Consider the following 25878-nt stretch of genomic DNA (forward strand, 5'->3'; position numbering starts at 1 on the left):
ACCAGCATGGGGGAGGAATCTAAAGGAAGGACGCCTAAGGAGAACTGAAGGCTCATTTCACCTACCTCATTCTTTGGCTAAGGGAAAGGCCTAATCAAATACATTTGGATCTAGGTTCTGTGTCTTCATTTGCCAACAGAGAGAGCCAAAGACAAGTAAGGTTCTTCTTGAAGATGTGTGTTATTCCCCAAAGAATTTTTTAGGAAAAGCAAGCAGCCTGGGAAACATTTGTTCATTAGATATATTCTGGCAGCAGCCAGAAAAATCCAGAAAGTACCAAGCACATGTACATAAGACACTTGATTCTTCTAACACTTTTGGTTTAACTGCTTTGTTATTAACTGCCGTTATAAAGTACTTTTTACATTTTCTATCAAATGTACTTACAAAAATCCTCAAACACACTGTAAACATTGTAAGACTATGATGGGCTTTGCCTCTGAAAGCTCTCATAGAAAATGGTAACTGCTTAATTCAATCATTACAACTGTAAGTAGGGCATATTTTTAAAATACACTTCCTCATAGTCATTGTTATAAAGAAGGAAAGTACTCTGCAGTGCCTTGCTCAGTTCAAGAACATCCTGGCCATTGATTCTCGTAAGCTGTCTGGCCTTCTGAAATCTGCTGACCCAGTCCACATTTAACCCTGTCACCCTGGAAGGCCAACCTTCCTGCTGAACCAGAGGTCACACAGACATGCTGAAATAACAGACAACCTATGTCTGTTAGAAACCACTGATGTATGTGCCACCTTCTCACAAATGGGAAGCTTCCTCTGCCTCCAAATGGAAATTCATACTTTCCCAGTAAGAAGTCATCCCCATTTGAGTGGCCTGATGGAGAGCATATCTCCATGAAGTCATCATCATTGCTGGCTGACTACAATATTCATAGCCTCACCCACACTGTGGCTGTCTTAACAGCAGATGGGTTCACTTAGGAGAGCGCATCATCCAAATCCAGTGGCTACGTTTCCCCTGGATTCCAAAAGTGTTGTTGTGATCCTCCTAAGAGCTTATAGGAAGGAAACTTCAAGAAGTTCATGGAAAATGTGTATTATGAAAGACATATGCAGGGATTTTGAATTTTTGCACCAAAATAAATTCATTTTTAATTTATTTTTTTTTCATCAAATTTTTGAAACCCCCTGGTACAGCTAGGAGAAAGTCAGAGGGACCTCCTATTGTGAAGGGTCAAGATGGTAGGTTGGGTTATTAAGTTACGATAGCCAATTATAAAGCAAATTTGCCATGTTCTTACTCTGAACAAGCTGACAACCTGAACACATGGTTAGGTTTCACATGAGCTAGAGGCCCTGGGAGTCAAAACATGAGAAGAAACGAGATATCGCTTATCACATGTGAGGCTGTAGCTGCACAGGCAGGGCCAAGGCAGTTGCATTTGGTTTAGTTCAGCGATATTCAAAGAAATGCCTCCCTACAGGTGACTGCTTCCTGTGCTTCAATTAGGGATTGGAACAGTGAGACTCTGGCGGGCCTTTATCCAAACAATAGGTCCCCTTGAGCTGTTATTTCTGACTCTGAATGGAGAGACATTAAGTGTTACACATACCTAATTTTGTCATCCAATTAATTTTAATGAATGCAGCCCATGTGTCCATTCAGCTCCCTCGGTGAGTGTGTGTGTGTGTGTGTGTGTGTGGTAGGGCAGTGTTCTGCTTTGCTGCTTTGTTCCTGTGCATTGATGTGTCATTTCCAGAGTGGCTTCTGAGTGCAGCCGAGACCTGGTTTCAGATGGCAGCCGGAGCATCCTCAGGCTCGTTAATAATGGAGGACTCTGACAGGGGCAGCTTCGCCTGCCTTTGTTTCCCGCTGTAGATGAAGGAAGACATGGATCTCTCTGTTTTGCCCAATAACAACCATCCTGACAAATTCCTGCAGCTTGATGTGAAGTCGTTAACGAGGAGCTCAGCGCCTCTGCAGGCCAGCCTCGCGAGATTTCCGGGTGGAAATTACCCAGCTGCACAACACTGGCAAAACCTTGTCTACTCTCAGGTAAGGTCTGTGGGCACAGAAATGTGGGGGTGGGGGCTTTCTTCTTTCTCACTACCCACCATTTCATTTGTGTGTGTCTGAAAAAGAAGGCTGTAAGGAACTGAGGACAGGGGGACTGGTCTCCAAAATACCTTCCCCTGATATCATAAAATGTGCGAGTTCCCCCACCCTTGCATTCCCCTGCCTGTCTGCACGCCTCCTTGCCTGCCTTCGTTTTAGATTTCATGTGGCCCTCAGTTTATTCCGTTCCTTCATAATTTTTCAGACTAAATGTTATATCTGCAAATAAGGCTTTATAAAGGAAGTGCAAAAACATATCTTTTGGTCCAGTCTAAACGAAAAGCATGGGAAGCTTACATTGCGTGTGTAACCAGTTATCCAGACAGCTGGATGCTTGCTTCTGCCTTACTTAGATTAGCTCCCTTTCTTTGTCTACAGAGAAGACTCAGACGGCAGAACAATGGAAACCTAATGCTTGAAAAAAAAATACATCCATCTTGGAAAGGCGCTGGCCCTGCTTTCCACAGGTGTCCATGCAGACACAGCATACGGATCAAACCTTCAAACCTAACGCAGATTTTATTTTTCTTGCTCTTCTCGTACATCTTCCCTCTTTTTGTGGACCAAAAGAGAAGAATAAAACTGTGATGAGTTCCAGGTGCTACAATAAACATGAAGGCACTGACTTGCACAGCTAATGAAACAGGAATAATCTTCGTTTTAAGATGCGAAGGCTAATGGGGTTAAGGGTTAGTCGGTTTAGAAACAGGAAGGAGCATTTCATTTCAGAACAGATGTGACTGACCTACAAACCCCTGCAAGTCATTAAGTCCTTTGGAGTGGTTCAAATTCCCTGAGCAGAAATTTGTTTTCTTTTAAGAACAGTCGCTACTCATGAATCTTGGTGTAAAGTGACTCCTTTGTGGTGTGTTTGTGGGCTCCTTGGGACCTTTATCATGAGATCATTCAAAATCAAGTACACTCAAATGATTATGTAAGTGTTTCCTCCACCTATAAGGGTTTTAATTTATTTCCATTGTAAGACAGCCTATTATGACAACTAGATTTTTCTGAATATTGTATCCATTCCTTGTAATCCTAAAACCCTTCTGTTCTTCCATATTTTCCCATTTGTCGGCGGCGGGGGGGGGGGTGTTCCTCGGATTTTCTTTAGTTTTCAATGAAATGAAATTTCTCTTTTCTCCTCCCTTTTGCTTATATCATAGAACAAAATTATTAAAAACTCAGTTCAGAAAACCTTGGCCCTCTATGCTATGAACTTCAGTCTAAGAAAACATGTCCAATAAATTCTTTTGAGATTGGAACATGTCGATCTAACATCTTTTGTTTGGGACTGGAGTTGACCTATTTCCTTCATGTGGAACTCTACAGTTTAAAGATCTGTTGAATGTTGTCCCTAAATCTGAATGAAATACAAGTTTTTAAAAGGCAGATTTTCCTATAGGCCCTATTGAGGTGAAATAGTTACTGAACGGAAAACAAAGGCCGTAAGCTTCTGTTCTCAGGACTTTGAATCTATGTTATTACTGATTTTAAACTGCAAATAACTTTGATTTAATTATTTGTTACCCTAGAAAGAAATGTTAAGTAACTTAATGAAGGCCAATTTATGAGTGAAATAAAACACACAGTGGCAGTAAATTAAGTACAAGTTCAGGTAATTGGGTAGACCTGACACGAACTATGAGTAACAGTTATACTCGCTATTTCACTTTGTAATACATCAATTCAAAATTCTCTCTTGGGTGGATCTTCAAATCCAGGATTAATATATTCACTAAATAGAAAAACAAAGAAATGGGCATGTGAATATTTTAAATAGTTGTAGTGATACATGGAAGACATTGAATATTCCAGGTATACTGAAGCACATACGACGTGGCAGCCACCCAATTAGCAGTTATTAATTTATAACCCTCACTGCTCAGGGTAGCCATTAAGCCAGTGGGGAAAATACGTAATAAAGAGTCAGAAACTTGGTCATTGTCTCAAATCCATAGTAAATCAGTTTTAAAGATATCTACCATGGCCTTTAGTCAGTCCACATGTCATTATTTTCACTTGCATAATTAGGGGGATATTCATTTTACATATTTCCTTAGAAGTAAGAAAAATAAAACATGAGGCGAAAGCAATTGAGAGGATGTTTCCTGGAAAAGTACAAGAAGCATGAATGGAAGTTACGTGCATATGCATTATTATTTTTAACCAATAGTCCAACATGTGTTTCTATTATCCTTCTACTAAAATTTAGGAAACAACAGATAGTACCACTCCCATTATTTTACAAATATTATGAATGGAAGGGGTTTATGTTTGTGTGTGTGTGTGTGTGTGTGTGTGTGTGGCAAGTTGGGTAATATACTCAACACACTTGTCAAGTTGTGTGGCCAACTTCATACTCAGATAAATCCACACAAAATTCAGAGTTGTGTTGGCTGATCTTTTGGTAGCCTATAGGAAGATCTGCCTTTTTAAAAACTTGTATTTCATTCAGGTTTAGGGACAACATTCAACAGATCTTTAAACTATAGAGTTCCACATGAAGGAAATAGGTCAACTCCAGTACGAAACAAAGATCGACGTGTTCCAATTTCAAAAGAATTTACTACACATGTGCACGATATTTGAGATGCAGACTATTAATGAAATGTCAAAGGACTTAGCCTACAAAGAAACATTACTTTCAAGTTGCTAACAGTTAAAACAGACAACTGCTTTATGCCAAATATCAAGATGAATTCTTACGTGTATATATACATATATAATATATATAATGTATATATATATATATATATAATTTTAAAATAAGTGATGGGGGCTGGTGTTGGGGCATAACTGGTTAAGCCACTGCCTGCAGTGCCAGCATCCCATATGAGCACTGGTTCGAATCCTGGCTGCTCCACTTGCAATCCAGCTCCCTGATAAAGCAACCAGGAGGTCAGCAGAGGATGGCCTAAATCCTTGGGCCACCGTACCCATGTAGAGACCCAGATGAAGCTCCTGGCTCTTGGCTTTGGCCTGGCACAGTCCCGGCCATTGAAGCCATCTGGAGAGTGAACCAGCAGATGGAAGATTCTCCTTCTCTCTTTTTCTCTCTTTCAAATAAATCTTGAAAAAAAAAAAAAAAGATAATCTAATTTAAAAATTCAGTTGCCTTAGCTCTTGTTTCCATGAGCTACGGCAATGCCATACAATCAAGAAATGAGAATGCTAATGTTCTCAGGCAAGTCAGGAACCAGGGACAATTTCAATTTCCACATATGCAGATACTTGATTTCACTATATTTAAACTCCTTAACTTCACTAGAGAAGAAATTCATGAGAAGCTTCACAATAAATTTCATGTCAGTGCAATGAATTAACATTCTCAAAATTCTAATTCTTCTGCTTATTAAAATGATTTGGGGCATGTATCTGATGAAGGCATTTACTATTATATTACAAATATTTCTGCAAACCCCTATGTACAACGAGGGAAGAAAAGGAAAAGCTAATTTAAAAAAATTAAGTGATAAAATATTGTTTGTACAGGTATTGTGGTCTTCTGAGGAGACTTCAGAATTTTTTTGGATTTCAGAATCTCTTGGACTAATATCTTTATTATATCTTTCCTGTGCTTCTATCATATTAGTCGTTAATCTCAAGAGCATTCCAAACCAAACACGTGAGCTGAACCAAAAAGCCAGCATGAGACAATTTTCTTATCTTGATTTCTAATCAATGACTTCCAATTAATGGATTCATTTCCCAATGACCATTCTTCAGTATTTTTTAGTCCAGTGCTCTTTTTTCCTTATATTCTAATGTCTCCATTCCCAATCTTTTGTTTACTCTTGAAAAGAATAGTGCTGCATATATAATAGTATCCTATACTTAGCTTACATTCAGGAAATGTGATGGGACTTTGCAGGTGTTTAAATTATTATTATCTACAAAATAGATCAGAAAGCATCATCATTTCTCAGTTTTAACTGCGAATATCAGAATATGATTTATCAAGTTGTCTTAAATTTATGTGGCTCACAAAAGTCTGCAGGAGGTCAGAGAATTTGCCTTGAGTGGAATGCTCCCAGAAACAACCCCAAAATTATGCTACCATACTGCTCTCAGACAAGATCCAAATGCCTCTGGCACTAAAGCCTGCATTAAAGACACCTGGTCTGTTACAATACCACGTGCAGAACTCCACAGCCCAAGTTACATGTAAGGCAAGGCAGGAGAAGGTTTAAAACAGACTTTGGTCATACCTTGAGAATCTATGGACTTTGTCTGAATTTTGAATTTTATCCTTTAAATTTGAGGGATCAATGAAAAGCTTTAAAGAAACAGAGTCACATGATCAAACCTGTGATTTCTAAAGATAATCATCCTGGCAATTTGGAAAACAGAATTACTATAGGCAGTGGGGAGTTCACTTTCACAAAGTTTATCTATGAAATCCATGCAGAACACCTTGTTTGCACTGTGATAATAAGGATTACACTATGTATAGAGCAACATGGACAAAACAGAAATCTTATTACCTTGATTCTCCCAATCTATGAACATGATATATATTTATATTTATTTATTTCTTTATATAGCCTTTAATTATATCTTATAACTTTCCAAGTAAAAGTTTTGCATATAGTTCATTAGGTTTATATGAAAGTGCTTACTATATTATTGCTCTTGAGAACAGTACATTTTAAATCACCTTATAAAATGGAGCATTACTCTTGTAAGCTATTAATTATTATATATTGATTTTAATTCCAAGAAGTTTTAAAAGATCTATTACCTCATCTGTGAATATCCCTAGATAATCATGTCATGTGCTATTTTCTTTCATTGTTAACAAACTTATCACTACTATTTATTTTCTATTCTTACTGAATTGTTTTGAGTTTCTACCACAATATTATATGGATATTGTGATTACTGGCATCTTGGTATTAGTTCTAAAATGAAAATAAATGCTTGTAATCTTTCACCATTGAGTAAACTGTGTTCCACAGGTTTTTGGCCTAACCTGTTTTAATTAACTTAAGAAAATACCCTCCTAATTCTATTTTGTAAAGAGAATTGGCTTTAAATATGTATAAATATCTTCAAAATCTTTTTCTGAATTATTGCAAAATTCTGTTTTATCCAGCTGATGTTGCTGACTTCCTTAACATTTTACTATTAAACCATCTCCCTGGTGAAACATCACTCTCTGAGTCACTGTTCTATCAGGATATGTATAAATTACATGTGTTGTAGGACGTAGGATTCTGCTTAGTAATACTTTCTTGCAGATTTTTGCAATTATGTTTGTAAGATGAACTTGTTCACAATTTTATTTTTATTTTATTTTCTCATCTAATGTTTATACCAACTCCATTAAATTATTTAAGAGTTTCCTTATTTTCCCATTTTTCTGAAGAATTCAACTGAGGAAGAAGTTACTTGACTTGAGAATAGTGGAGCTTGACAGCAAAACTTTTCCATGATGTTTTTAAATGTGTGTGTGTGTGTGTGTGTGTGTGTGTGTGTATAGCTGGTGGCGGTTATGTTATGGTAGATATTAAAGTAGTTATTAAATTAGTTGAATTATCATAGGTGTATTAACATTTCCTATTTTTAAAATTAAGCTGGTAAGTTATTTTACCTAGGAAAATGTCCAATTGTATATAAAATTTTTAAAGTTGCTAAGACTGTTTTCTGGTAATCTTTATGTCTAACAAAAAGGTTTACCTTAACTCTATTCTTTCTGATATACAGATAGGTTTTTCTAACCGATTAGTCAGGCTGAAACATGCTGTGGAAACAAATATGCTGAAATTCTTAGTGATTCAACATGATAAATCTCTCTCTCATTCACTAAAGGTCTGATGTGGTTGGTATAGATGCCTTAGGAGATTACTTTCAAATGTAGTTCAAGTCCTTCTTACTTGAGTCTTTACACTGTTAGAATCTCCACAGACCTTTAGATAGGAAAGGGAGAGAGTACGTAGAAAATCTAACCATATATTTCAGTGGCCAAACATGAGTTCCATTAATCATAATTGTGCCCATGAGAAATGGGCTTGCTAAGGATCTAATCAGGCTCCACCACAGCCTTATTCTGTTAACTTATTCTGTATATATTTATACATAATGATATATAAATATTTCATGTATATTATCTTTAATGTATGTGTAAATAGTGTATATATGCATATATATATCATAAGTCATCTTCCCATACATAAAATATGTTCACTCTCTCTGCAGAAGTACAAATCCCAAGGTCAGCAACTAGTCACTATGTTTAGCAGACACTCCTCCCCGTATCATCCTATAAACTTCACTGGATAAGGTGTCTGGATTGGCAGTCAAGACCCCCACAACCCAGATCCATTCTCCATTCCAATTTCTTCCTAATGTGTACCCTGAGGGACAGCAAGTAATGACTCAAGCAGTTCGACCCCTGCTGCCCGTGTGGGAGAGCTAGATTGAGTTTCTAGCTCCTGGGAATTTGCAGAGTGAACTAGTATATGGCAGGAGCTTTCTCTCTCCCCTCTCCCCACACTCCCTGCCTTTCCAACAGATAAAACAAATTAATATTTCAAATATTCATAAGAATAGAAATAGGATTAGCACAGTAAATTCCTCTTTTCTGAATGGGAAAAATGAGAGACACAACAGCCGCTACTCCAAAGTAATTGTGAGCTCCTGCTGGGAATACCTTGTGTAGCACTCCTTCCTTGAAGGTGGGAAGACTGATTAGTTCTGGCGTCTGCTTCCAGGAGGCCTTCTTGAGGCACTGTCCTCCCTGGTCCTTGATTCCAGTCTCTAGGAGACAGACCCTAGCTCAGCATTCATTTGCCACATCAGAAATGGGTTGTCATTCATTGCTGTGCAGGTTTCCACGTTTGCTCCTATGTACGGATATTTGGAGGCCTGGGGTTATTTTTGTTTAGTTTTTGAACACTCAAAAGTTTCTAGGTCTGATCTTATGGTGTCTTTGGTGGTACATTTCGTACAAAACTTATTAAAGTGTGTATTAATGTATTTATATCTATTAGTTCAAGTCCATTTTATGTCAATGAATACACTGGAGGCTCTTTTGAAGATAAAGCTCTCAAATTGTTCGTAGTGCTTTTCTGCCTGCATTTCTCTCTCCTTTGACTTAATGTCAATCCCCTGGATGCTACCTAAAATGCTTAAGTAACCGTACCATTAACATGATCTTTGTCTTGAGTCATTCCATTCAGCTGAGGGATTTTACTGTGTTTTTTTGTCCAAAATACTTTTTTTTTTTTTTTTTTTTGACAGGCAGAGTAGACAGTGAGAGAGAGAGACAGAAAGGTCTTCCTTTGCCGTTGGTTCACCTTCCAATGGCCGCCACGGCCAGCGCGCTGTGGCCGGCGCACCATGCTGATCTGAAGGCAGGAGCCAGGTACTTATCCTGGTCTCCCATGGGGTGCAGGGCCCAAGGACTTGGGCCATCCTCCACTGCACTCCCGGGCCACAGCAGAGAGCTGGCCTGGAAGAGGGGCAACCGGGACAGAATCCGGCGCCCCGACCGGGACTAGAACCCGGTGTGCTGGCGCTGCAAGGCGGAGGATTAGCCTAGTGAGCCGCGGCACCAGCCACTTTTCTATTTTTTAAAAAAGCAATTTTACATTCACTGTTCAGGGTCTACACTCGGCTTTTCAACCCTAGAAGGCATCAAGTTTCTAAACTTTTCCTCAACTCTTTCCTTTCTTCTTGAAAACTGCTGAGTTATTTCTCTGACCTTATTCCATTCTTGAATTATACTAATGATCTCACTCTTATAATATCGTTATTAGTATAAATGGCCTGATTACTTATAAATATCTATTATAATGTGACAGGTGATTACCTCTCAGATCATCACAAGTGGCACTTAGACCACCATTCTGCACTATATAATATGAATAATTACCATCCCAGCTTCGGACATCGTTTCAGACCCATCCATTTCTTTACTGTCAATACAACACCACAGATTTGCAGTTTCAAGATACCGCTTTCTGTGTTAGTAAGGATGAGCTAGTTACACTAGCTTGCTAAATATCCCACAGAATATCAGTAAACAAAACGAAAAAAAAAAATCTTGCATACGAAAAATCTGAGAAAGAGAAGCTGGGTCTGCGAGGCTGGTCTTTTCCCAGTGGTGATCCTGCGCTTCAAGTTCTCTCATCTTACACCTCCGCCACCTCGGAACCACTGATTTCAGTGTCACCATCAACACCAATGCGGAAAAATGAGCCAAAGCCTGGAGGAAGATTTCAGGAGCCAGTCTCAGAAGTGGCTTCTGTTGCTTTTGTCTGCACGTCATTGGCTGTAAAACATCTAACCCCAAATCTAACTTCACTACAGACTGGGAAAGGCACCACAATGATGAGAATTTAGACATTACCACAATACCCAGATCTCATTGTTTATATTCTCCTCGTATGTTTTTTTTTTTTTTCATTCTTTTACTCTCATGCTTTCTAAGTTCTTATTATTTTGGGTATTTCTTTTGTAGATATTATATAACTTAATTTTAAAAAGCTGATCTGGCCTGGCATTATGGTACAGTAAATTAAGCTGCTGCGTGTGATGCTGGCATATCCTACTGGAGTGCCAGGCGGTGTCCAGGCTACTCTACTTCTGATCCAGCTCCCTAAGGAACCCAGGAAAGCAGTATATGATGGTCTGAGTCCTTGGGCCCGTGTCACCCACATGGGAGACCTGGATAGAGTCTCAGGCTACTGGCTTGATTCTGGCCCAGACCCAGTCATGGAGGTCATCTGGGGAATGAACCAGTGGAAGACCTTTTCCTCTCTCTCTGTTCCTCCCTATCTCTGTTTTACTCTTTCAAATAAATAAACCTTAAAAATATATAAATACAAAAAGAAAAATGTGCTCTGACAATCTATTATTCACATAGGGAGTTTCGTCCATTTAATGTGATGATTTATAACACTTCCTTTTTGCTTTCACAAGATAGCTACCCCTTTATTATTTAATTTCATTTTTCAAGTCTTTTTAAAGATTGATCAACTCTGCTTTATCCTTTTCCCTATTGCTCTACTGACTTAGAAGTTAAACATTCCTTCTCTGTTTTCAGTAACATCACTATTTCCTCATCAGAATGATTTTTAAAAATTCCATAATCAAAAATATCCATGCCAAAATTATTGCCTGTGGTTTAGTTTCTCTTATTTTAAAACTCACAAATGAGTGATTGCTCTTATTAATACTTCTATTTTACCATGAAATCACTGTCTATTTGCATTTACACATGCACTTATCAATTTTCTTTCTGTTATTTTCTCCACAGCAGTAATTATTAAATATTAATCTCCCTTTCTGCTATGGATTTTCTTCTTCCTGTGGCACAGGTCCTTTCCTTAATGGCCTATTAACTGTATTCTTTTCATTTGTTCAGCTATGTCTTCTATCTTGCAATATTCATTAATGCTAGTTTTCTTGCCCATAAAGAATGTAACAATTAAAGTACATAAAGAATGAATGAACAAAGTAATGGTTAATACAGACAAGTCCAAGTACACTTTGAAGTGTCACTTTCTAAGTGTTTCAATGTAATTAATTTAGAGTCAATATGATTAAAATAAGGGAATTATCTGATAAAAGTGTTCTATCTAAATGTGGAGTACAGTGGAAGGCTAGAGTTGGATACATACTTCATTTTCTTCTATAACTATTGGGAAATATTTATCAAAACACAAGTGAAGTTCCCATAATCAGTACTTTTATCTTACTATCAAATTCTTAATAAAGCAATGTTATTTTGTTTTCCTTGTCATACCATTCAGACATACAATTAACAGGCAATGCAAAAATAAATGACATCATGTTCTAGGATAATCCTCAAAACTTTCAAGAAAATAATCTAGAAAGAAGAGCTTGTGCTTGAGTGGTCTCTTAGAATATATCTGTGATTACCTGGCTATTATTTATTTATACATTTTGAAACCTATATAAATTGTAATAGAATACGTAATTATTGTCTTGACTCCCTACCCCCACAAAACAGTATTATAGGGCATTCTTCTTTCAGAAACTCAACGGTCTAGCAGGCAAATAACCTGACAAAGCCGATTTGTCAATGTCAGAAGAATTATCCCTCTTCCAAGATGATCAAAGATGTCTAGGCTTGAGGGAAAAAAAGACTGAGTCAGAATTATGCGAAGCTCAAAGAATCTAAATTTCTTATCAAATTGTTTCTGCTCAACTCAAAAACATTACTTAGGAAGCCATTTATCTTTTAGATAGATGGTGAGTGAAGAAGATTTATTATTTTACTGCAAACTTCAGTGTTATGGAATATAAATTGACTTTGGGCAGACCAAAGAGCCTATCAAAGTCAGAGGACATCCAAGTCAATCTCTAAATATGTGAAAAATGCATGGATTAAGAAGTTAGAGAAACCCAATACCAAACAGAATGTGAATGGCTTTATCTAAATGATTTTTTTTTTTTTACTACCAGCCATTATAGAAAGACATGTACTATAGGCTTACAACTTCAGCTTATGTAAATATATATGTATATATTTAATATAATTTATTTGATAGAATTTCATTTAAAAATCAATTAAAAAGGTGATGTGCTATTCCATGAACCTTTTGAGGTACCCTCATGTACCCTACTAGGTATTGGGGATATCAATGTAAACATAAACATGGCTCAGAAGATTCCTATTGAATCTTCTCTAGGAAAACTGAAATATATGACACACACATAGAAAAACTGCTATAAATTAAGAAAACAGGTCACCAATTTTTAAGGTTTAAACCTAGGTTCTCTGAACATTAATTTATGTGGAATTCCTCTCGCATGATGCCCCATGATAACTAAGACATTAATCAACAACCTTTATGTCATCTCAATTTATTTTTTTTCCAATGAAAACAATTGTAATTTAGAAAGTTCCTAACTTAATGATAACTTTGTGGTCCTAAGGAGGAGGGATTATGAAAACTTAGTGTATATGATACCATTTTTGTAAAAGGTAAGTGAGTCCAAACTGACCCCTACGTTAGAATTTGAGATGCTGGTTATCCTAGGGCTGAAACGCAGCTGGGCAGGCTAGGAAATGTTCAGTTTCTGGGCCTGGGTGTTGAATCATGGGTTTATTTGGTGGTGAAAATTCACTGAGCTATACACTTGCCATATGTGACTTCTCTATCTGTACATCATGCTCCAATACAAAAGTTTTCAAAAACTTGAAAGCAGTATTTGAGCCATATGCTATCAAGAAATGCAATGCTAGTCAGCCTGTCCCTTCGAAGCTGTCTGAAATAAAAGCCCAAGGAATATTTGTCAAAGCCAAGGCTACCTATGAAATACCTTTTAATCTTGACTTTGCCGGGTTAATGCAGTAATACTAAATATTATTTATGCAGCAATATGAAATATTATTTTTATTGTTCACAGAATGTGTCAACAAAGTAAAATCAATGTATGTAAGATGGCAAATACTGACTTTGTTCAGAATTCTACTATATGAATTAATAAAGTGTTCATTTTCTATAATTATACAATAGCATGTAAATAAATGATTCTTAAAGATGAACAAGATCACAGGCAAAAAAAAAAAACTGTTCAATTAATGGTAGAACTTGAGGTCCAACTAGATCCTAGAATTATGTATTCATTCACTGTCCTAATGTTGGATCTCTGGGCCCAATCAGTAAACTTTTCAGGAATAGTTATCACATTGTGGTTTCTACCATGCAAAGGCCCACTGATAACAGAAGACTTGTCTCTTTGTCTCCTAACAGAGAGAAAAGAAGAATATTGTTGCTCAACAAATTAAAAGATCCAGTAGGGAGGACCTTGTCATTGCTGACAGCCCGCCCCCATCCATGACATCAATTATGAAGAACAACCCACTCTACAATGACCTAAGTTTGGAGGAAGCCATGGAAGAAAGGAAAAAGAATCCTTCATGGACCATTGAGGAATATGACAAACATTCTGTGCATTCAAATCTCTCTGGACATTTGAAGGTACATAGATGAACAATCAGTCCAGATGGTGCAGATCAGTTAAGCAACCTGAAAAGGGGCATTAAGATGACAGACACTCTCCCTTAGGCACAGACTTTCCAGCTCTCAAATCATTTGGGCCCCTGGCTTTCTCTTCTCCCCGCTACTCAGAATCTATGTTGATTTGTTTGCAGTTTTACAGGTTTAGCAGTTACTGTCAACTGTATGGTATAGATAGAAAAAAAAATGATACAGAACAGAGCAAGAGTTTTCCAGGGATAAAAGTCTTTTGAAAACTAATTTTCAAGATTACATATGATTCTCTCCGGTTTGTGACCATTTATGTACATGAACACTTTAGGGATGATTCTCTATTCTACATTTTTACAAACATATTTATTATCTGAGCTATCTTAGGCATGACGCAAAGAAGCTCTCATCTGAGATTATTTTACTTCAAGCCCACTCAATGATTTAAGGTTACAGATTTACATTCTGGTCCTTTTCCTTTGTCTCAGTAACAAAACAAAACAAAACAAAAACATTTCAACACAGGAAAAGTATGCAATGAACTCATTCACCCAGCTTAAACCCAACTTAAGTTTCCTTTCTTTCCCCCCAACCTCTGATGTCACCCATCAGGAACCTAGAAATACCTGAACCACAGAGGGTGGCCCTGTTTTCTGAATGGCCTGGATTGCTGCCTAGCCTTGGCTTGCCTCTACCTGCCTGCACCAGGAAGACCTCACACTTTCTAAGTAATCTTCATCTAAAAATGTGTGTCTTGTCTATGCTGCATAAGTTAAGCACCTGAGGACTTTTTTCTTTTGAAGGCTACAGTATTATGTCCTCCTAAATCCTACTCATTTTTCAAAATCTCACACGTGTATTCCTTGAAATACCTTATTGTGCAGAATCTTTTAAGTTTCTTAATCTCCTATTTGAATTAATGTCCTCCCCCCTCAATAAAGATCTTTGCACAGAAGTTTCCAGAACAGCTGCTCCACACCGCAACAATTATCCTGTTTCTTTTTTTTCTTTTATCTTTTTTTTTTTTAAAGATTTAGTTTATTTGAAAGGCAGAATTACATAGAGAAGGAGAGTGAGAGTGAGCGAGTCAGAGATCTTCTACATGCTTGTTCAATCCCCAAATTGCCACAAAGGCCAGGGCTGGGCCAGGCTGAAGCCAGGAGTCAGGAGCTTCTTCTGGGTCTCCCAGGTGGGTGCAGGGGCCCAAGCACTTGGACCAACCTTCGTTGCTTTCAAAGATGCATTAGCAGGGAGCTAGATAGGAACTGGAACTGGCACCCATATGGGACGCTCGCACTGCAGGTGGCAGTTTAACCCACTGTGCCACAGCACTGGCCCATATTGTTTCTTTTCTTTTCCTTACTTTCCCTTTCACTTTTCTTTTATTTCCTTTCTTTTCTTTGCTCTAATCCACACTACCCACCCCCACCCTCCAGTCTTGTGTTTCTCAGGACTTCTAAAAAATCTACTATTAGGGGAAAAAATGTATTGATTTATTTCACAACATTTTGATCTTAGCCCAGGTTCTCTTCCCTTCTCTTTGTTGTTCATGTGCCTGAGAAGCTAACTGCAGAAAGGAATACTATTGTTCCTGCTATTAAGCTGTGCAGATTCAGAAGGGGGGAAAAACCATTTGTCATGAAAAGTTAACTTATAAGAATCTGAAGAATGTGTGCATTTCCAAAAGGTTTCAACAGAGGACAGACTCTTGGGGGTTGGGGGGCGCGCCTGTTTCCGGAGTGCCAAAAGCAAAGGTAGAAACAAGGAATTCGTCAATACAATAAATAGTCCAATTTTGCTGGAGCTATAGTTTAAGTAATAGAATAGTGGGGAAAAAAGGCTAAAAAGAAATGACTAAGAGAAACTGTAAGAAGGGTCAGCATTTCAGCTGCTGCATTGATGCTGGTATCCCTTATAATAGTGACAATTTGAGTCCTGGCTGCTCTGCTTCCAATCCAGCTCCCTACTAATGCACCTGGGAAGGCAGCAGATGATGGTCCAAGTACTTGGGCCCCTGCCAACCATGTGAGCAACTTGGATGGAATTCTTGGCTCCCAGCTTCTGTCTGGCTCAGCTGTGGCTGTTCTGGGCACCTAGGCAGTTAACCAGCTAGAAGCCTCCCCCCCCCACTGTCTGTGTGTGTGTGTGTGTGTGTGTGTGTTTGACTCTGTCATTCTGTCTTTTGGTTCAATAGACAAATAAATCTTAAAATATAGAAGTGGTTTGAATTTGAAACTAAAGAAATTGAATATTATCATCAATAAGGAATAATTTTATTGAAGTTGGACAGTTATGTGAGTTACTTCTTAGGAAACTGAAACACAAACATGATGGAAGCATTGTTTTACTAAAATCACCCATTCTCCAAGCCTATTCACTGACCTCTTGATAGTGTTCTTTAGCACTAATTTTCTGAGTGAAGCTGAAGTCAAGGCATTATTTTCAATAGAATTTCTTCCTATACCTTGATAATTCAACTTCCTATGGCGCCACTCCTATCCATATCTCATAATTAGCATCCAGAGTCCACGTATTTTCTTAAATCTTGATATCACTTACGGATTCTGTACATAAAAGGGGCCTTTAGCCTCTCCCATTTTTCTAAATTGCTAGGAGTGTGTTTCAGAAAAAGAGAAAAGAGAACCTGTATTTGATCATCAAGGTGGGCTACAAGCAGAATGTCACAGAAGATAGTCTCTGATATGCAAGCTGTTTGTGGAGAACAGCTGCATTAAGCTTGCAAAGCGCAGGCCCCTGATGACCACACAGACAACATAAAAGAGGAGTTGGACCTTTTCCTCAGGAGGTCAAAGAGTGCCAAGGTTTCTGTAGGGAAGACCAGCAGTTGTGTTTCCGACCCTCCAGCGAGGGCAGTGCAAGAAAGCACGCAGAGTTTTAGTTGGTTCTGACAGAGACCCACAGCTTGGAACTGCAGGGATAGCCCTCAGCCAGGAGCCTGTAGCTGCAGCCTTGGGCTAGGGAAGCCCTGGCTCTTAGTTGAGACCCGGCACTGAAGCCTCACCCAGGACAGCCCAAGCAGCGACCTGAAGCCCCTCTGACTGTGTCTTGTTCTGTGGTCTCAGTCTGTAACACTGCTTGGTTACTGATCGATCTTATTCTCCATGTCATTTTCTTTTAGGAAAATCCTAATGACCTACGGTTTTGGTTGGGAGACATGTATACACCAGGTTTTGATACCTTACTGAAAAAAAAGAAGAAACACGACAAGAGATCAAAACTGTGCCATATGGGGCTGATATTACTCCTGGTTACCTCCATTCTGGTTACCATAGTGACTATTAGCTCTTTCTTTGCCTAAGGAGACTTTCACAAACAGAGCCACTTTAAATGTCCTAAAATGCTTCTATCTAAATGTTTGCAGACAAACATGCTCACTCAGTGTGAATGTGTTGCACAGTGTGCTGTTAAATGTAACCATCCTGGGGATGGGCACGTTGCCTGTGATATGTGGGTGTTTCTACTGTGATCTATGTAATCTCTGTAAAAATTCCAGCCAGTGCTTTGCCCTCAAAGAAGTGGTAATTCCAGGGACTGCAACCCCAGAAAAACCACAATATACAACCTAAATTTAACATTTTTGTAGAGCACAAAACAGCACAATCAGCAGCAGCTTGGTCTTAATGCTCAAGCCACATTCACCTTGACTGTGAAATGCTCCAACGTCCCTCTGCCCCATCTCTGCAGTCACTAGAACAGTGTGAGCTGACTGTTTTCTGTTCAATATCCAGGCAGAAAGGGGGAAGCTTCTGGTTGTGGTGACAATGATGTGGATTCATTCTGTTTTAATCTTCCTTATTTCTGTTTGTATCAGAAAAAAAATGGGTGTTGGAGGGAGACTATTCAAACTTTTCTTATTTTCCAAGTAATACTTTAAAATGTCACCCGTTGTGTCATAATTTTACTAGAACTAAACCTAGACTGGCCTACTTATCTAATTACATTTGTATCCAATTGCACTTACTGATTCATTCAAACTGGCTAGTGTGACCCCTGGTGGCAGTCAGTGAGTATACAATCCTGGCCATGGCCCTAGAAAAGCAGAGGGAATGATGCTAAGAGAACAGGGTTTGACTCCTAACTAACCATTTGCTAGCTGGTGAGCCCTGGGCAAGTTATTCTGCCAGAAAAGAGGGCTGGCCTGAGAACTACGTAGAAACACAGGTAAGAACAATACCTGGCCTCTCAGAATTAGTTGCTTAGTTAGCGGCAACTGTTGTCACTAATTTGCGTTGGCTAACGGGCAGCCCCAGTTCACCCTGCACAGGGAGAATAAACTCACCACTCTCCCCTTCCCTAAGCCCTCACCTGACTCTTTCCTCTTCTTCAAATACCCTATCCTGATGTTACCTTGTGTACGAAACAGGACTTCCTCCCCACTAGCCTAAGGTCAGCTTTGGTCCTCTGACACTGCCTAATCATTTTGTTGCATTTCTCTTAAAGCTACTTGACACTAAGTACATGAAAGTGCTGCTTTACTGGACAATAAAATCATTGTGTACAAAGTTGTCATAGTCATCTTCGTCATTGTTTACTTCTTGTTCCACCTTTCCTCTACCATGGGTTTGAGTCCAATTGAGACTGGAATCACAGAAGTGAAGGTCTTGGGGACCCCTTGAGGGCTGACAGCCACCCAGTCTTTTAGGCACCACCTGCTCTCACCTTGCCCTCAAGGCTTGCTTGCCCAGTGGTGGCCTCCAAGGGATCCAAGGCATGTTCAGATCTCTGCCATGGAAAGTACTCATGCTGTGTGAGTTCCGTGTGGCCGTCCAGGCGCATGGACAGTGAAGCCAGCTGAAGCAAAGAGGTAGGGGAAATCAAAGGAACGTGAAAGCTGCTGACCGCCTAGGTCATCCTGCTGCCCAGCCACCATGACATTTCCATTCTCTTCTGCCCAGCCAAGCCCTGCTCTTCCTCGGCACTCTTGAGCCCTCTTCCACTCATCCTTATGATGCTATCATTTCTGGTTCGGCATGAATGGCTTCATTGCTTTGCTGCAGCTTCCAGACTAATTTTTATCTTTAACGTTCAATGTAAACGTAGCATAACACTATATTACGGCTCCTCAGCACGTGTTACGCATCTACATGAGAGAGAGCAAGCGAGAGAGAGAGCGCCACAAAGCCACAAATAGAGGAATCCTGTGCTTCTCTCCAACCCAAAACCATACTGTGCAAGCAGCTCCAATTTCTCCTTCAGGATGGGGTTTGTAAGAATGGTTCAAACAGAAATCGTAAGCTTGAGATCATGGCAGGTAGAGGGGTGGCGACCATACCCAGACTAGCGTTCACATCTGGATTTCCACAGAAGGCTCGGCTCCAGATTCAGTGAATGGATGTTTTTAAAGGCACCCCTTGGCATCTAATAGGTGGCCAGTAAATAATGATTATTTTCTTCAACACTCCTTTTTTCTAACCTGGGGTAAGAAATGCTTGGCTCCATAAATTCCTAAGTAACAATCATGGAGCTTCAAAGGATAATTTTCTCCAGAGTCTTTGGAAGGCACCCCCCTTAGTCAATTTGCATTTGCTCTTTTATTCTGTTTTGGTTTACATATTAGATTAAGCTTGCGGGAGCCTAAAAACACATGGTACATGACGTTTTCTAGAAAAAAATTCCAACCACACTTACTTTTTTAAAAGTGCTCTCAGATTTAACAGAAGGATTAGACTTCTTTTTTTAGATGTAATCCATTAATGACCATTTCAATTGTATCCATGTTGCTGTCATCTAGTGGGGAGTTTAGTGAGTGGAGAACTGAAGTTCCCCAACTAGCACAGTTCATCCAGAGCGCACTCCTGCCATCTGGTGGCCATATTTACCCTGCAGCCAGCAGCCCATGCTATAGCATTTTACCAAAGGGATTATTTTGTGGACGAATGCCTAAACTTGGCTGTTTAGAATCAGTGTGGTGGGGTGGCCCAGAGCTCCTGCATGGTGCCTTCTCATCTGACAAGAAAACAGGTAGGCCTGGCCTTGAGTCACACGGAGCTGGAACTCAGTATGAAATCCTGACTGCTGCTAAACACGATGTACCGAAGCTAAAGCTGGAAGTATCTTTAGAGATGGCCCACTCCTAATCTCCTGGAGGGGCTTACAGTCTTAGAAACATGAAATAATTCATAACCTGTTTTATTAGATTTGCAGCCTTCTGAATTCCTACATCTTTGCAGCTGTCTGTATTGAGAGAGTCTTTGGATACTTATTCTTCTTCCAGTGTGTACTGTTTAGTACCCACTTGCAAATTCTCTATAATTTTACTCTGCATGAGAAATTATATTTTAAAACTGTAGCTAGACAGGCCGTTAAGTCTCAAGCCCTCTCAAGAGTCCAGCAGACTCTGCCTTTTAGGGAAAAGATACCTTTATTGGTTCCTTCCAAATAATCACTTAGTCCAGGCTCTGGCCCAACTTGAGGTGAGAATATCCAGCCACACGGAATGGATTCAGCAACTCACTCCAGGCCTCTGCCAGAGCAGTTGTTCTGCTTTCATTTTATGGGCGCGGTGACTCATGTACCTGATCAGATTTCCCTCTGTGTGCAGACTGCTGGAAAGGCTCAGGAGGAAGCTGTGGCTCCCTCCTCCCAGGGAGTGTCCAGGATGCGCTCTGTGCATCCAGGCCCCATCCTGATTGCTGGCTCTGTGTCACAGACTGCACTCTGCCTCACCTTCCTGCCTGCCACACACACCGGGGTCTTCACAAAGTCTGTGGAAAATGTGTATTGTGAAAAATTCAGCAAAATTTTTTGCATATAAGTAACTTGTTTTTTTCATTTCATTTTTCATGAATATTTTGATGTCCCTTTGTGTGTCTATGAGCAGAACCTCACACTGCTCAATTTTTTTTCCCCAGGCCCATAAACCTATTGAAAAAATGCAGAATGTCTAGAGATATAAAGGATACAGAGAAGTGTGTATCTCTGTTTATAATAAATGCATATTTGCACACACAAAAACCAATACAAAAGCTTCTCTTTCAAAAGCAACAGTTGACTTTAAAATGTACCTTCTAAATAAGGAAATTTCTTTAAAAGTATAAAATATTCTGTGGCTAGATTTCTTTTTAAAAATATTATTTATTTGAATGCTAGAGTGACAGAGGAAAAGAAAAAAAAAAAAAACAGAAAACTTCTATCCACTGGTTCATGTCTCAGATGTGGGTCAGGCACCTGGAACTCCACTGAGGTCTCCCACATGGGTGGCAGCGATCCATCTACTTGGACCATCATTTGCTGCTTCTCAGGCCTATTAGCAGGAAGCTGATCAATAGCAAAGTAGCCCTGAACCAGCACTGCGACAGGGGATGCAATGGTTCCAAGTGGCATCCTAACCCACTGCAGCACAACACCTCCCCCACCCTCAACTAGATTTCCTTAGCCAGAAGAAAAGAGATTCCAAGCTCACACAGTTTTACTTATATTATTTTTACTGGTTTTAAAAGAGAAGGTGAGAATTCCTATGGTAATTAAGACTGCTTTTTTTCCTCTCAGCTCTGAAAAATATTAAGATCCCATACATCTGATTTAGTTTCAACACTGGTGAAATACTATTTAGTTATTCAAATAATCTAACTGCTGGTAGTCTAGATTCAAACAATAGCTAAATTCAAAACTGTATCAGTCAATATCACTAGTTAACTAGAAACTTTGTTGCAAAAAATACATTGTTTTAAAGGCTAAAACATTTAGAATAAATACTAATCAGAGTACTTTCACTTTTCTTGCTGCCACAGGATTTGTTTTTAATTAAGATATTGGTCACAAACCTCTTTAATAAATTCTAAACATGATAAATTAAAAACTTCTATGTACATTTAACACAGAAATGTACAATTTTAAGGCAATTTTCCAAGTTGGTAAGAAGATCTCAACAAAGACTCTCCTTGACCTATTTTTTTAAGATTTATTTATTTATTTGAAAGAGTTACAGAGAGAGGGAAGGAGAATGTTCCCAGGGAGTGCAGTGGAGGATGGCCCAAGTGCTTGGGCCCTGCACCCCATGGGAGACCAGGATAAGCACCTGGCTCCTGCCATCGGATCAGCGCGGTGCGCTGGCTGCAGTGCACCGGCCGCGGCGGCCATTGGAGGGTGAACCAACAGCAAAGGAAGACCTTTCTCTCTGTCTCTCTCTCACTGTCCACTCTGCCTGTCAAAAAAAAAAAAAAAAAAAAAGAATGTTCCACCCTCTAGTTCGCACAGATGACCACAATGTCAAGGGCGGGGCCTGGCTGAAGCTAGGAGTCAGAAGCGTCATCTGGGTCTCCCACATGGATGAAGGGGCCCACACACCCTAGACCATCTTTCACTCCTTTAGCCAGGACATTAGCAGGGAGCTGAATGGGAAGTGGAGCAACCAGGACAGGAACAGGTGCCCATGTGGGATGCTGGAGTAGCAGGCATTATGTAGCATTACCCGCTAAGCCACAGTGCCAGCCCCTTGACCTAACTCTTGCCAGGCTCCTTTGTAATCTTTCCTGGGGAGAGGTTCGTGGAGCTTGGATTCTGTCCTTACCCAGTTCACACCACGTTAAACATGAATCCTGCTGAGTCCCTTTACCCCAAATCCCCTAGTCTTGGGCTGACCACCTCTAAGTGTTCTGTTACCCACCTGGCCTGCTTTCAACAAAAACATTGTTAGATCCTTTTAGAAAAAAAAAAAAAATTACCACGCCTCTTAATATTATCCCATCCATGATGCCTGGCTCGGTTCTTTTCTCAAAAATCCCCCTTTGCTTATTGTACTCAGAGTTGGGCCTGATTTTATCCTCTACTGCAAAACCCTAGCCCCCTTGAATAAGCTTTTTCTTATTGCCATGAACAAGTGTGATGAGTAACTTTTTCTTTAACCTTTCCAGTGTTTGCCAGGAACAGCAGTGTGACATGCCGCCCACTCACCTGAACCCTGCTATGCCGCCTTTGTGCGAGCTGCTTGGGGCTGACATGATGAAAGAGACATATCAGGATTGTCTACATTTCAGAGTTTCAGAAACTCCTCTCCTTCCACAATCGCATTTCATCTCAACTATAAACTTATGAGATAAGGTTAAAGACTGGATTATACAGGAGGAGGGATGGAAGCTCAGGGACATCAAAAGGCTTGTCAGAATCCATACTGGAACAAGAGCTGAGATCTTCCAAACCTATTCTGGGTTTTTTCCCCACCGAGTATGTTCTCATGGCTGTGCTAAGGGCTTGATGGATTCCACCTGTGGATGAAAACAGGGGCACTTACCTCCTTATACTCAATCCAGCTACACACTCAATCACATGCTCTCACATTCTTCAGTCCTAGTCTCCAGGAGTTCATACAGAAAATGCGTAATTTATTTTATTTATTTATTTTTAAGATTTATTTATTTATTCGAAAGCCAGAGTTACACAGAGAGAGGAGAGGCAGAGGGAGGGAGGGAGAGAGAGAGGACTTCCATCTGCTGGTTCACTCCCCAGATGACTGCAACGGCCAGAGCTGCTCTGATCCAAAGCCAGGAGCCAGGAGCGAGGAGCTTCTTGTGGGTCTCCTACACGGGTGCAGGGGCCCAAGGACTTGGACCATCTTCTACTGCTTTCCCAGGCCATAGCAGAGAGCTGGATTGGAAGTGGAGCAGCTGGGACTAGAACTGGCGCCCATATGGGATGCCGGTGCTTCAGGCCAGGGTGTTAATCCTCTGCCACAGTGCAGGACCCAGAAAATGAGCAATTTAAATTAAGTCAAACATAGTAATGCTCCTATCACCAGCAAACGCGAATGCCTTAGTCAGTGCTTTATTGTCAGTTTAGGTCTATGTGGTTTCTTTGGCAGGTAGAAAGCAAACCCTAGACTCCATGGTTACAAATGTTCACGGATTAATTTCTCTTCCTTAGCAGATGATGTTAATAGAACGTCTTTCCTCTATCTTGAATTCAGGATCTGATTTCTCCAAGTGTGCTTTAGGCCAGCCCTAATTAGACAGAAGTCCCAGGAAGCCCCACAGTCTCCAGTCCGGAGCTTGGCTCTTGAGGGAAGGACATCAGCTCCCCACCCCCCCAACTGAGAGCCTAACTCCCTGCAAACCTGCAGTTTCACACCAGCACCAGTAAGAATCTCTCCCCTGCTCACTCCCCATTCCCTGCCAGGTAATGCACTATGCACCATTTCACAACAGGGTATACCTGTGGACTCTTCCAACCCCTTGAAAAATGCATGCTCTTAATTTATATTCACCAAACACAATGCCTTTCATCTTGTTAACCAAGAAGGCAAGGAGAAAGGCAAGGTGTCTTTCTCACCACCAGAGGGCAAGTGTGCACCAGGATGCTAAACTGCTTGCACAATTTGAGGGCAGTTGGTTGTACTGAAATACAGAAATTCTGACAAATGAGTGAACTTCCAAAAGAACAGGAGTGATTAATTGCACTGATGAAGCCCTCGAGTAGGGAGTAGGGGAGGCTGCTGGGGCTGTTGAATGTGATCAGCACAGGAAAGTGACAGTAATTGGGGTCCCATACTGAGAAAGCCTCAGATCAAGGACGTTCAAGCTGGGCACACAGAACTCATTAACCAAGTCTTCCGCAGTGGCTTTGCTCAAAGTGTGGTTCATGATCGTTAAAAAATGCAGAATCCTGGGACAGCTGAGACTGAATCTTCATGCTTAACAAGCTCTTTGGGTGATTATTTCTCTCAAGTTGGAGAAGAAATGGGGAGAAGTGTCAGCTACTGAACACTCTTTCAAACCCAAGATTCAGGCTTGGGGATGCCCACATAGGTCCTGAGTTTTCTGGGCAATTGTAAAACACACACTGCAGGGTCTCCTTGCAGGCAGTTTCCTCTGGAGCAAAAAAGGAAGATGTAGAGAGATGTCAGACCTTTCTTTCTGCTGCCTTTTCACTCTCCTCGAAATTACAAAAATGTGTGCATGATGAAATCCTTTTTAAAAAATGGATCTTTACTCAATAGGGACTGCAGGTTTAAAAAGTTGAGCTGAAAGTGGCCCTCATTTTAAAAGGGATCTAGAAATGCCGTTGTCACTGAAGACATGCTAAAAGGCCTCAGCCAAGGCATATATCACAATAAAGGTTTCTAGTGCATCAGCAGGATTTTTCTGAGTCGGGAGTCATAGCCCTAGCTACATATTGTCTCTAAAGCTTCTTTCTGGGATATAAAGTTATTCCTTCTGACCTCGTTTGTGTAATAGGTTTAAATTCTACAGTCACGAATTTTCTGCCCCCAGAAAAAATAGCTGTGAGGGTGAATTCAACCCAATAGATGATCAGAGTTGCTTATTTAATCTTAGCCAAGTTCACAGTTTAGCTCTGTTTCCGACCTTCTCCCCTGAGAAGGGGTCTATGACCAGAAGAATCCCATTCTGATAACTGTCCATACATCCACACAGGGAGGGTGAGATTCTGTCTCCCTTCACTGCTTAGTGGCACCAGTGCTGTGGGGTGCTGATCCTGAGGGTGACATAATGGTCACTGCCACGTGTGATGCAGATGACAATGTGTGTACGTGTGTAAAAGTCCACATACATCTCTCCTCCATCTGTGACTTGCTTTGGCCAGGTAGCCTCTGGGCAGCGATGGTCAGCTCACTCTCCAAGCTCATCCTGCAGCCAACCTTATTCCCCAGCCACAAGGGATTTCAATTAGCACTAGGCTTTTCTGTTCACATGCACCATTTCATCACCAGTCTTGTTTTCCCCAGCACTCACAGCATCGGGGCTCATCCCTGAGGATTCTGCTCTCTAATCACATGCCTACATCTCTCAGAACGCCTCAGAACGCCACGTTTTTCAAGGAACTCACTTCTATTCCTTTCTTTTCCCGTCATCACCACCT

At 40.2% G+C, this 25878-nt stretch overlaps 1 protein-coding gene and 1 long non-coding RNA gene across 6 annotated transcripts in view; one reads left to right on the top strand and one right to left on the bottom strand.

The window, feature by feature from the left end:
- The window catches only part of LOC149126045 (uncharacterized), a 295022-nt gene that overhangs the window by 169079 nt on the left and 100065 nt on the right, over nucleotides 1–25878 (bottom strand). The window contains exon 5 of one of the 4 annotated variants that reach the window (XR_016236055.1): nucleotides 23580–23729. The exons of the other annotated variants lie outside the window; for them this stretch is intronic. This is a non-coding gene — a long non-coding RNA (uncharacterized LOC149126045). Of the gene's footprint in view, nucleotides 1–23579; nucleotides 23730–25878 lie in introns of those variants that run through there. 4 annotated transcript variants of the gene reach the window in all.
- Nucleotides 1703–18569, top strand: MINAR2 (membrane integral NOTCH2 associated receptor 2). 2 transcript variants are annotated; one of them, XR_016236054.1, is made up of 4 exons: nucleotides 1703–2017; nucleotides 13810–14037; nucleotides 14659–14774; nucleotides 17186–18568. XR_016236054.1 is itself a non-coding variant. In XM_002710187.6 (3 exons), exons 1-3 carry the CDS (start codon nucleotides 1841–1843, stop codon nucleotides 17363–17365), a joined length of 585 nt encoding a protein of 194 aa, XP_002710233.1. In that variant the 5' UTR covers nucleotides 1707–1840; the 3' UTR covers nucleotides 17366–18569. The 2 variants fall into 2 exon arrangements, 1 of the variants encoding a protein (XP_002710233.1); XM_002710187.6 differs by lacking the exon at nucleotides 14659–14774 and having other exon boundaries at nucleotides 1707–2017; nucleotides 17186–18569.

Source organism: Oryctolagus cuniculus, chromosome 6, assembly GCF_051225735.1.
Source record: "Oryctolagus cuniculus isolate XC-2025 breed Fujian yellow rabbit chromosome 6, ASM5122573v1, whole genome shotgun sequence".
NCBI lineage: Eukaryota > Metazoa > Chordata > Mammalia > Lagomorpha > Leporidae > Oryctolagus > Oryctolagus cuniculus.